Source organism: Motacilla alba, chromosome 1 (assembly GCF_015832195.1).
Source record: "Motacilla alba alba isolate MOTALB_02 chromosome 1, Motacilla_alba_V1.0_pri, whole genome shotgun sequence".
Lineage (NCBI taxonomy): Eukaryota > Metazoa > Chordata > Aves > Passeriformes > Motacillidae > Motacilla > Motacilla alba.
This window is the reverse complement of record NC_052016.1, coordinates 87003859-87016916: the sequence shown is the minus strand read 5'-3', so window position 1 is coordinate 87016916 and position 13058 is coordinate 87003859. Positions and strand designations below refer to the sequence as shown.

The window sequence follows — 13058 nt, the reverse complement described above, 5'->3', positions numbered from 1 at the left end:
TCTACCTGAGTGTTTGAACCCAGCTTTTCAGATTTATGCATGGAGCAATATCTTCGTATTTCAACATGGACTGAACATCAAACCGTACGATGCCTTCTGAAGCGTGCTAGAAGAAGAGTATGGAACAATTATGCTTCTGTGCACTTACAACAGCAGGTGGGGACTACCTATTACAACCCTCAAAAACACAACATAAGCTGTAGTTATTTATACTGTAGCAAGTAATACTGTGTAATTTTGAAAGCGTCACAAGTGCATCTCTATTTTATAACAGCAGATAATAATGGGACTTGCAAAATTTATATAAATAAAACTTAAGCTTGGGTTGCTCATCTTTTCCCTTCCTAATTTAAATACTTTGTACAGAACTGTTAAGTCATACTACAGGCAGGACTGCATTTGTTTGTGCATTTAGGATTATTTACTTTCAATATGTAATTCAATATATACAATACAGAATATTAAAACAAGTATTTTATGGTGATTGCTAGGACTATTATTACAGAATTGATTAACTCTGCAAAAGAGAAACAATACTGCATACATAGACATGGGCAAAATAATTCAAAAAAGTTTATTTCTAGCAGTATTCCATGACAAAGACACTAGTATATGAGTACTATTGACATTTATTTTATGGAAGTTACTGGTGCTCAAAAAGGAACAGCAAGACTATTTGTATTCTCTTATTTTTCAGGGTCCATTATTCATTCAGTACAATCCTGCTGGGCTGGGGGCAGCTTCTGTGCACACCATCACCAAAAGCTGTTTCTTTTTCTGTTCTACCAGTTCAAGACCTGGTACGTTAACACAGTACCCACTCTTTCTTCCTCAGTTTATTCAGCTCTTAGAGCCTGAATAATCCAAATTCACCCACAGGAGAGCTACAATTTGCTCTGGCCTTCAGCTGAAAGAAAGGCAGGAGCCAAGACAGATTAGGATGCTGCTGCTTCATGTAGGTATCAGCTCTCAAAGAGCCCTCTCCTGAGGGAGGCCGTGTCAAGCCAAGACAGGTTGCATAGAACAGCAAAGAACATAGGACCAAGACAAACTACTGCAGATATCACACTAACATTTTAAGCAACTTTTTCAATCCTTTAGTATCACAGACCATTAGGAATCATGACATTGCCCCACCTACTGTATCTTCAACTGCCCTAAATGATGACTCTCAAGCCAATCGCCACATCTCAACAGAACACTGAACAGAAAATAAATTTTAAGGAAATTTTACTCTAAATATGGTATTCAGAGTGCTGTTGTTTCAGCAATGGTAGTCTAGATATTTAAGTACAAAAACTGTGGTCCCAGCAAAGTTTATTAACATAAAACACTTGGTACTGTAAGCATATTTCTATTTTCAGCCTTTTAGTATGTTTTATGTACTGGTGTTGAGTTTAGGGTTTTTGGTGTTTTTTTTTTTTTTTTTTTTTTTTTGTTTGTTTTTTCCTTTTATTTTTTCACTAGTGATTTATAATGAAAGGCATAGAAAAAAAAAAATAATGGTAACTGGCATTTCTCTGGGACCGAACTCCAACTTAACAATTTTTAAGAGACAACATGAAAGTCTCATGTACAAAAATACTTTCACTGTTTCTAAATTCAGGCAAGAATGAAGAAAAGTTGGGGTTTTTTCTGAGAAACCATAGGATTTCACAATAATTCAATATAAGCACTCTGGAAAACTTACCATGTTTAGCTGAGGAGCACCACAAAGTACACCATGGAAGGAAATTGTGTAATTAATGCTAACATCACTAAGGCTTGCCCACCACCGAGCAACACAAAATTCAATGGTTTTTCCAGCCTGGGTAAAAAAAGCACAAAGTTAGACTCCAGCTCCCATCTTCCTCTTCTATTGACCCCAGCCTTCCTAAACCAAACCAAAAAAAAAAGACCAGAGTACAACTCAAAAAAGACCTCTTATGTCCAGTTTACTCCAATAGTACAGATTTGTACAGTACCAAGTAAGACATTATACTTGGTTCAGAAAACATAAGACAATTCCAACAAAACAGCATGACTGACAAATACTTCAAAACAAGGACTGCTGGGGTATCTTCCCTACACAGAAAGGTACTGCTTTTAAATGTTCTGTCTTCCATTCTTATCCCTCAAACTAGGCAGACAGGTTAGTTCATAGTTTAGTATGTGTGTGTCCCTAAAAACATGCATTAGAAAAAGAGATCTCACATGATCCCCAAGTAAGATGACACAAAACTTGAGAGGTTTGAGTTAGTTTTGTTTTTGCCTGGTTCGTGGGGTTGTCTGGGTTTTTCTCATTTCAGTTTTTAAATAAAATGACAAAATAATGTGTCAATGGGACCAACATAGCTTACGGTCCTCCACCTGATATTTCCACAGAGACTGAATTGCACAGAAATTATAACCACTCTTTGGCATTAGAGCTATACAACTAAACTGAGCAAAGCAGGGGACAAATTTGAAGGAAGCTCTGTTACCTACACCCCTGAATGCTACTTCATTGCCTGACTGTTTTGGACTCTTGAGCTAGCATTATCCAAGCTAAGACTCCTGCACCTAGGATGTTTTGACTGTGAGCCAGTCAGTTACCCTGGCTTCAAAATGAAGATGTCCCCGACTACTGCATTAACCACTAAAGGCAAAATATGCAGAACTATCCAACAAGGCATAGCTCCTATTTGAAAGGGAAACAAACTCCTCTGCATAAACAAGTACAAACAAATTGCAGAGATTAACATGTATTATATTACTAAATAGCTCAGAAACATTAGTAAGCTGTTAGAGATCTTTTCAAAACTGAATATCAGATGCATTGACTACTGTAATAGGTTTGGTTTTTTTTTTTTCAGGAAAAAAATCCCAAATAAGTTGTTATACTGCACTGATACATTACTTTATGTACCCCACCCTAAGGTAACTTACTAAGACAGGAAATGCTTCAACCACTGAGCCTTTTTCTGGTAAGGATGAAAATTTGTAGAACTCATGACTTCTGTATGCTTTTTGCTTCACAAGCTGAACGGCATGAAGCACAAACTTGGCAGTCACATCAGCTGAACATGAACACACTGTCACTTCTAGAGTAGAGAAAAAGAAATTTAGTCTGAAGACACAAGAATTTCAGAAGAAAAGCAGAGAAACATTACTTTCACAAGCAATTTGTAATTTAAGAAGTTATGCAGTATCCAAAGTGGGTCCATATGTGAAAAACGCTTATAACTCCGTTCATTTCAAAAGCCCTTTGAGGTTAAAGGAAAACTTGCTAAGTTCAGAGGATGGTTAAAGTGAAATACATCTCAATTAAACAGTCAAAACTAATCAGATAGTACAGATGTATCACCGGTATAGGACAGACTGCTGAATTGCAAATTAAGTCTTATCACTAACTTCAGTCTGAATTAAAGATTTTTGAAAGGCTTATTGTTTAGTAATCTGACAAAGAAAGACAAGGGAAAAAACCCCTTTTTTTCCTTCTTGCAAAATTATGAGCTTTTTACCCATTGTGAAAATCACATTTTCTCCAGTTATGACTTCTTTCAACACTACATCCATGCACCTTAAAAACTAGGTAAGCCTCAGACAGTGATACTTTTCCATAAACATGGGCCATTCCTCCAGGTATACACAACCACTTCAGACTGTTATTGGCTGTTTTCTTTAAGACTTAGAATCAAGATCCTACTATACCAAAAATCGTGAAAGAACTCAAAATCATCTAAGAGCTTAAAAATCAAACTAATATTTACATATTCATGGGCCAAAACCTTCCGTATTTATTCAGGCAGAACTCAAAAGTATTTAAAACCAACTCTGTCAAGTCTGACAGATGCAATTTTTTATTTAGTAAATGTGGTCATTTTCCTTACCAGCCCATGTAGCTCCCTGGGGAACATCAATGAAGTGCCTTCGGATCTGACCAGGTTTAAAATGAACATCTGTGTATGTCAGGTCATAGCCTGATGATTCATCTACTCTGTATGTCAAAAGGAAAACAAACAGTAGTCAAACAAGATATGACGACAATTTTTGAAGCATTTTAAAATGCAAAAATACTCTAAAAATGTGTACAATGAGGATATTTATTCTTTAACACCAATTATATTAATCCTACTAATACAGAATCTGATAGCACAATGTACCCAAAAGATTTAAAATGTCAGCTCCACCACACTATGTAAACACCTCCCCCAAAATTACAGTGCCTAAACAGAAATATCAAAACATCCTCAAAAATCCTCAAAAAATTTCCAGTGGATCTGCTTTTCCTAGCCAAGTGAATTGCCACTGAAGTGAGCTAAGGTATTGAATATTTCCATAAATGAGTTAGAGAACAGTTACTTTGTCTTTCCCCCTCAGGGTAGATTATCCACCAAACAGGTTTAATAACATACTCTTCTTCCTTATAAACATCGCTGAAGTCTTATGTTTAAACCAATGATGGGCACAGTACCAACTCAAAACTCACTGTATTGAAGTCATGATCAAAGCTTATCCCCATGTATACAACAGCCAAATAATGCCCTCTGGCTCTATATACTCTAGTTCCCCAGGCAGAAATGAAAAACCAAACTGCAGTTGACCTACAGATATGAACAGAACATTGATTGACACTTTGGTCAACAAGCCAAAAGGCATCTGTATGCTGATAGACCAGGAAGCTGCTGCCACTGTGGCTAAGCCCACCAGGACGCACTGCTGTCATGACTAAACTATAAGAAAATGTCACAACTGCATAAGCCTGCTCTAAGAATCTTTTCAGGTTTTTGTAGAAAGTTCAGGAACTCTCAATAGTTCTGGATTTACTCACCTTGTTGGTATAACAACAGTGATTGGAACTCTGAACAAAGGGCCTGCATTAGGCATTGCTGTATCATATCCACACACCTAACAAAATAAAATACAACAACTCAAAATCTTTGGTCAAAATCAAACTATAGAAGACAACATTCAACTTAAGCCAGTTGCAGAGTATTTTGAATCTTTGTAGTTGTTACTGAGGAGAAAAGGTCATTTGATCACTGTCACCCTAGAAACAGTAGAACACCAACAATCACTGAGGAAAAAAAAGATATTTTTCCCATTTTGTCTCATTTCACCAGAGGGAAAAAACTTAATCAATGGTTATATATTTGGCTTATGTTTTCTATATGCTCTTATTTTTCAAACACAGATATTTAAAGTTCTACAGGCATGTGCCATTGTACAGCTCAACTACTGCTGAACCCTGGCTTCAGTCTGTATAGACTGAAATACACTGTGGTACTACTTTCTGGTCTGTAAAGCTCACAGATTTTATTTCCTTAAATATTATTTCTATAAAAAGTTGATAGAGACCCCATAAGGACACACAAGGGCACAAAATCTTGCTCAGAACACCAGTACTTCCATACCTCTGTATAATGTACTCCTCCACTCAGGCCACGCGGATCCACACGAATATTTATGTGTCGACACTGGTTCATGAGTTCTAAATGACTAGGACACTGGACCCATGGTGCATTTGAAGTTAAAGCTAAATGAAGCTGGAGAGATATTCTTTCAGTGTTTTCTGTCAGAAAACAAATTATAAAATCAATTCAGTAATACAAACATGCACAGAGTCCGCTTTAACAGTATTTGCCATTAAAATACACACATTGGTAAAATATAATAGGAACCAATTCCTTAGGGCCCCTGGATCTCTGATTCTGCACAAAGGGAGTGTTCTATATTACTTCTTTTTACTTGACAAAAAAAAGAATAGTAGCAGTAGGCAGTAAAATAAAGGTGGTATCCAGCTTTGAAATTCCTCTCCCCTGAAACAGTCAAACCTGACAAAGTCAAAGGTAGGCTGGTAAGCAAGGCTTCAGTTACCCACAACATAGTCTGGAAGCAGGTATAAACCTCCTTCTATAGATAAAGTGTCGCCTAATGCAGAGAAATGCAATAAAAAGCAATCACATTGTTTCTGAATGCTATACTAATTACCAAACTACATTATAAAGCATATTACACAAGAGGTAAAGTCTATTAAAATTACTATGATAATCTAGTCAGGTTTTGCAGTCAGTCTGGCAGATTCTGCAAATTAGCTTTCACGCCAAAAATGATATGCATTAAGGCACAGCTTCCAGAAAAGCATCCAGAGCAGTTGAAATGTTTTAGTAATTAGTAGCTTCCTCCTGCTCAAAATATTAATGACACTTTGAAATTTTTTTCCTGTTTTAGTCCTAATTAAGCTTAATTTTCAGACATTTCATCACAACTAGATTAAGCAGAGAAAAGAATACGCTATTTTAAGTACAGCAGAAGAAATAAAAGCTTGACGTGAGTCTCAACAGACAAACTGAGCAATCAGCCTCCCTAAACTCTTATTTACAGTTTCTCAAATTCAGTCTTGTTGAAGACACCAGGTAGAACACAGAAATAACTAGGGAAACAGGCACCAGGGAAAACTAGGGAAACAACATCTATGTGTCAGTGCCAGTCATCCACTGCAAATGCCTAGGTGTTTTTAGATTGCTTATTTCCTGCAGAAGTCTAGTGAACAATTATTTCGTGTCACATGTTAAATTTAAAATGCACTGACTGCAGTGTAAGCTGTCCAGCAACTAAGTTATTCAGAGTCAGTAACCTGCCCCAATTCATACCCTTTCTGCCCCTAAATAAATTCATGCCTTCATCACATGCCAACCTTTTTGATGACAACTGGTTTCAGGAAAGGAATAAACTCAGTAACAAGCTCTCACATGGCTCTCTTTCCGAATACAATGTGATTCAGTCTCTCAGTGAGTTCCAATTTTTATTTAATAAAGCAGGGCAAAAGGGTTTGCAGAAAAAAAGGTTAAACCTGATTTTCACCTGCACAAGTTATTTTTACCCTTAAAATAAAATCCATATAAATATAATACTGTATGGCCCTTAGACATCTTCATTAATTATTAGATAGTGAATGGAAGTCTAATTTGTTAAACAAGATTTTTCTCAGGTTGTGAAAACTTAGATAAAGTCCAAATCTAGAATTTGTAGTTTTTAAATAACCGAGAAACTAATTTCTGAGTAAGTGCTTTCATCTTTGGAACAATCATCAACCTTTGCCAAAAGTTATCTACAACACAAACCTTGAAATTCTGTAGCTTCATGAAACATCAGCGATCTATAGTTATTCTCTGTTTGTCCAAAGCCCCCCAAACTTGACTTTAAATTTCTACAGAACAAAGAGATCTCTTTTTTTCAGTGAGAGAAAGCATTGAAGCAACAATCTCCCCAAACAACATGAAAGACCTGCATGTAAAGTCTGAGGTTGAAATGGAAAAGTTGTTTATTTTGCACATCTTCCTTGACCATGAAACTTACAGTTACACTGACTCCTTTTACAGTACAGCTTCCTACCACTCATCATTATCACGGCTTTTTGTTTCAAGTTGACACTTGTATTTCTCTGCACCTCCACCTACTAAAGCTCTTGCTTACCTGTATTCTCAGGAAAGACAGGTTCTATGCCAACCCCATGATCAGATGGTGCCACTATCTGGGCTGGATCTCTGAGGTAGATTCCACGGTTGCTGCCGACAGTAACTGTGAAGCCGATGTTACTTGTGAATGATGAATTCTGAATGAGGTAGTCATAGGCTTTATCAACCTGTTAGAGTAAATTCTAAATTAACAAATTTCAACTTAATAGCAATTTATGCATATTCTCTTCAATATGAAATGTTTAGCAAGCACAGCAAGAAACAGTGAAGAACCTCACATGCTACCTAAGTAACATGAGATTGCACGATACTCAGTACAGAAAATGAGGCAATTTTCACAGTCTGCAATGGCCACAGAGAGCCCAGAAAGCCAAGAACATTTGAAAAAACAAACAAGGCAAAGTCTCCTCTGCTACAAATCCACAAAAAGATTCCTATTCAGAGATGACATTGAAGAAGAGGACTTCAAGGCCCAAACCTACTATTCTAATTTAGGTGACTTTTTCATAGGTGGAGCAACACTAGTTAAAATATTTAAAACTTTTATACAATAAGAAGCCGAGCAATTAAAAAAAGACAGGCAATGGAATACCCATACAAGTCTTATATATTGATATGAAATAAAAGAATCGGGTCATGAAATCCAGCTCTGGGGTTAAGTACATGAGTTGTCACAATAAACTCACATAACAAATGCATCTTGTTTTAAAAAGACACCTTTCCACCTCACTTGCTATTTTACCAACTACAAAAATCTTAAATTCCCTTCTACTTGACAGCAAGGTACCTTCACCAGTGAAGATTAGGGCACTCTCCTTTGAGACAAGTGGACATACAACACCTCGTCTCCAAGATCAATTCTAGTCACATTTTAACACATAATTTAATCACAGGCTACTAAAACACCAAGTAGGATTAGTGCACTTTATTTTTTACTGGATATGGCTACAATCACTGCTGCCTTCTGTTTCAAACTCAGCATTACAGCTGTGCTTAACAGGCATTACCAACTAGGTTCTAGCATCTCCAGAACTTGAATTTTGGGCTAAGCTGACATTTTGAAGCACAAGAGAAAAATCTCAGTACTTCTATTAGACTAGAACAGGAGTGACTGTAGGCAAAAATCAGGCCCAGCTCTATAAGAACATAAGCCAATGCACAGGGAGAGAGTCAGTATGCCTTTACCATACAGAGGGTCACATCACAAATTTCCAAACTACTCTGAAGCCCACAGGAAATGAGGAGCACTCGGACTGTTTAGTGCAGACCTGCAGCAAAATCACTGTACAACTGCAGCTGTACTTCTTTGTGAACCAGCGTGGGTATCTGTTTTTAACTGCCAAGAACTTACAGTCCCAGCTTTTGTCTGGACGGAACAAGTTCAGCTGTCTCTGACAATAGTTAAAAACATTTTTGGACATTAGGACAGAATTTAGGCACCCATGTGGTGCCTGAATCCACATGTGGGTGATAAAAAAACTACATCCCACTTTTATGTCCATGTATCTTTTTCATCAGCCTAAGAATGTGTCCAGTTATCACATTTATTTTACAGTAACTGCATGCTGAAATTGGAAGAACTTCCTCATTCCTCTTCACCTCCTCTCCCCCAGTGAGATTTGAGAATCAAGTAGCATGGAGCAAACTGAGTGAGATCACCTCAAAAGCTGTTTTGTGGGTTACTTTCTCACCAGCAGTTACTTATATTATACTGGTTCTTTTTTTTTTTTTTTTTGCTTTCAAGTACCTGAATAATACCATGTCCTTGTGCAAATACTTCTATGTTTTCAGCTTTCACTGCAGTATTTTCCAATGCTCTTCTGACAGAATGAACAGTGTAATGAACATTATTAGCTTTGAGTCCTGAAATTAAAAATAAGAATATTACTGGATACAACAAAATATTTGCAAGTGACAGCATTTTTTTTAAGAGGAAAAAGTATCTAACCTCTTTTAGATGATGCATCTATGTTTAACATTGTAGCACTTTACCTGACAATACTAACGCAATGCCTCCACATGCATTGGGAGAAGACATGGATGTGCCATTCATGAGCTGTGTTCCTCGCAGAGTCCAGTTTGGAACAGAAGCAATAGCACCTCCTGGGGCACTGATACTTACTCCAAGGGCTCCATCAGTGCTAGCATTAAAAAGCAATGGTTAAAACACCAAGTTTTTCTTCTTTTTTTGCACAATTTAAGATAAAGTTGTCAGTACATTTAAAAAAAAGTTCGCTTTAGAGAATACTCACTGCATTTTACTTCACTAAATCCATTAACCCATTAAACCAAGAAAAAGCATGCCATCAACTAACAATTTAAAATGTCATGTTAATCATCAGCTATGCCTGTTTTACAGTGAGAAGTTTCTAAATTTTCACTCCTTCAATATTCCCCACTAGGCATGAGTTTAGCCAGCAGAATACTTTCTGGGATTTAAATTACAAGATGCACACAAACCAACCTATTAAACACTTCAATAAATAAATTAGTATTCCACATAGCCTATTCAATGGTTATTACTTCTAAAGAAGAACAGCAAAAGAGGGAGGAAGGCTAGAAAAGATCCAAAACCTAGACTTCTAATTTTGCATGCTGACAGTTCACTACCAGGTTAAGTTTTGAATTTACAAGCCTGAGACAAGAGGGCAAGGGGAGAACACATAAAAAGTAATGTCAAGATGTAGATCAGAATCAGCTGTGCCTGATCCCTAAACTCCACTTCTTCTTTCACATGCATATTTAAGAACAAGCAACTGTGTGCCTATGGCACAGTTAAAATAGCACCTAGTTTTCAACTCTGTAAGCCAGATATGCTCCATCTTTCTTGCTCTGGATAGACAAAAATTGCACTGCTTGAATAAGGACAGCCCTGTGCCTGAGCTATTCAGTTCTGTAGAGAGGCAGGATATTTTAGGGTACTCATATCCCACACTAACAGCTTCATATGTCTAAAATCTGTCTGAAATAGGAATAGTCCAAGTACGATACGGCAATGTGACGTTTGGATATATTTTATGACAGAAGTATATAAACCCATAAAAAGGTTCTGCACTCCAACACCTCTGGACAAGCAGTGCACAGCACACCTGCCTGAAAGCCTCTACAGCTTACTGGGACAGACTGATCCCTACATCAAGACTGCTCTAGCAAACTTTAGGAACTCTCCAGTCGTCTGCATATTGCACCCTAAACAAGGAGAATCCTCCTTTGGCCAGACTTGGCCTTTCAGCTGACTGTTTCACAGGGCACAGTGACTAAGCACACAAAAAGGGATCTATATATGTGTGTGTGTATATGTCCATCAAAAGTAATTATGCATCAATCTCCCTTTCTCAGCTGAAGGCAGAGAGCACATTTCTCTTTTCCCTACTCAAAACATGACAATCCTTCGTAGTAAGATTCTTGAAACAGTACACTTGCCTGTAAATATACATACACCATAACAGCTAGAGAATAATTACAAAGTCTAAACAGGCAAGAACTCAAGAAGAGATGTTACTATTTTTTTCTTTGTTTGTCTATCACATTACTATCAGATGCTTCTGAGAAATGAAATAAGAATTGGAGTTTATATTGCCCTTAAAATTTCTTTCACACATATTTCAGAGAATTTTCTGTAGTGTAAGGTAGAAGCAATTCTACCTTACACCTCTACTGAACTCAAACAAAACCCCTGGGTAACTTATGCCATCACAGCAATGTCACTGAAGCCAGAAGTAACACCACTGCAGTAACAGTATTTATTTTAATCTTCATCACTTACAGCACATTTAACTTCACCACACTAACATAATTAAATAAATGCCATAGAAAAAAAGTAAATAAAAAAAACCCCAAACAAATTTCCAAACAACCTTTCAATAACTTCAATCATCTTTTAGTAGATCTGCACCCAAATACTTTTTGGAAAATACAGGCTGTGCTGAGGCAGTTCCATGCAACTCCCTCTCCTCCAAGAGCTCTAGACCCAAGATACAAAGGTGTTACCAGAAGAGCAGGCTAGTTATGCTCTTTCCACAGGAAAGAAATACTTTCATTTTGGTATTAGTGACCAATTTTAGATTTTGAGTTATATCACCTGAACCTCAAAGTAATCAATTGTTCTTGGAACATAACCTACCTAGGCCCTCTGGATGACCAAGTGTACTGATTTGCTGGCAGTTTTTCTCTCAAAGAGTATTCAGCAACCATCATGTCAGGTGACACATAGGCACCAACACCTGTAAAAAACAATCAAGCATTTTAGATGTAATATGAATTTTTATTAAGAACCAAAGTAAAATTCTTCTGTGGTTTAAATTCTTTATTAGAAGAATTCTTGTCTTTCCATTGAAAATGGAAACACACATTTTCTATCTCATTATATCCAGATTTTTTTCAAGGCAAGTGTAAAGCATCATGCTATGCAATAACAATGCTGATGGGTGCACTGTGTAATAGTAAAATATCATGCAAACTTTTAAGTTTCACTTTTATTCAGCTGAAATATAACCTTCTACACTTCTTTCTCAACATGTAACTCATACATGTCTCCTCTCTCTCCTGTGCCCCTTTCCTTTGTTTACACCGCTCCGCCACAAACTACAAAAACTGCATGTCAGAGTGATCCATGAGAACTGGTTCATGTTCACGTGGCTCTCAGCTACACCTCCTGGAGCAAATGGCCATATCCACACATCTCAGTCAGGAGACAGTCTTTACTTGGTACCAGTTCCAAGTACACAGAGTATGTTAAACAACTACATCAACGCCTGATAAATTAGCAATTGTACAAGAGAATGCCAAGGATGTACACTGCAACTAGGATTTTGTTTACAGCACAAGCGCTACCATGGTGGCACAAAACTACCATGCCAAGCTGACAAATTTGGCAAGCCCCATGTCTGTCTCTGTGTGAACTAAGCCAACCTGTCAGCTGTATTTTGCTTTACCCTCAAAAAACAAAAACCCTATCTGGTTCACTCCAGATGGAGGACAGGAGCAAACTACTTGGCATGCAGAGTGAATAATCGCACCGTCTCTAGAGTGATACAACTAAGCTGAATTGACAGAGTAGATGCACTGTAAGAGCAAAGCCAGCGCAGACCTGAAAAGAGCTTGTTAGTTCCAGTTCCAACCCCCAGTCTCAGCAGTGAATTAATAGCAGATTAACTTTCAGAAAGTAATCAGCATTAATTCTACTAGCTGCCCCGGAATAGCAGCTCTCCAGCTTCCAAGGCTTCATGCCAGTCTCCTTACACACTAGTCTCCTTGCATAAGAATTCCGACACTTAAAAAGCGTCTTGTGTAATGCAGTAGTGAGACAATAAAGGATTTATATAAAAATTAAGACTAAGGAAGTTACCCCTGACTGCTAGACATTTTGCTGAATCTAATAACTTAATCTTTGACTAAAATATCAAAACCATATATTAGCCTATCAGAAAAAAAATTAATGACAGTAATAGACTTGCACAGCAGTGGCACTGTAGCTGGAAAAATTCCTCCCCTACAAGGACTTGTCTAGATCCTAGCATGGGATTATTTTCTATACAAATTAAAAACATCTGTTTCATTAAAAATAAAAATCAGAGTATCTGATGAAGACAGATGATCGAAAACTCTAGTTCTTAGAAT

At 37.2% G+C, this 13058-nt stretch overlaps 1 protein-coding gene across 2 annotated transcripts in view; it reads right to left on the bottom strand.

The window, feature by feature from the left end:
- TPP2 (tripeptidyl peptidase 2) overlaps positions 1–13058 on the bottom strand; it is a 52791-nt gene that overhangs the window by 25811 nt on the left and 13922 nt on the right. For both annotated transcript variants that reach the window (XM_038132768.1, XM_038132775.1), the window contains exons 10-19: positions 11563–11662; positions 9432–9580; positions 9187–9302; positions 7438–7606; positions 5376–5533; positions 4793–4869; positions 3852–3958; positions 2908–3062; positions 1691–1807; positions 6–106 (exon numbers count right to left, since the gene is read on the bottom strand). In XM_038132768.1, coding sequence (XP_037988696.1) covers positions 6–106; positions 1691–1807; positions 2908–3062; positions 3852–3958; positions 4793–4869; positions 5376–5533; positions 7438–7606; positions 9187–9302; positions 9432–9580; positions 11563–11662 — 1249 coding nt within the window. The remainder of the gene's footprint in view (positions 1–5; positions 107–1690; positions 1808–2907; positions 3063–3851; positions 3959–4792; positions 4870–5375; positions 5534–7437; positions 7607–9186; positions 9303–9431; positions 9581–11562; positions 11663–13058) is intronic.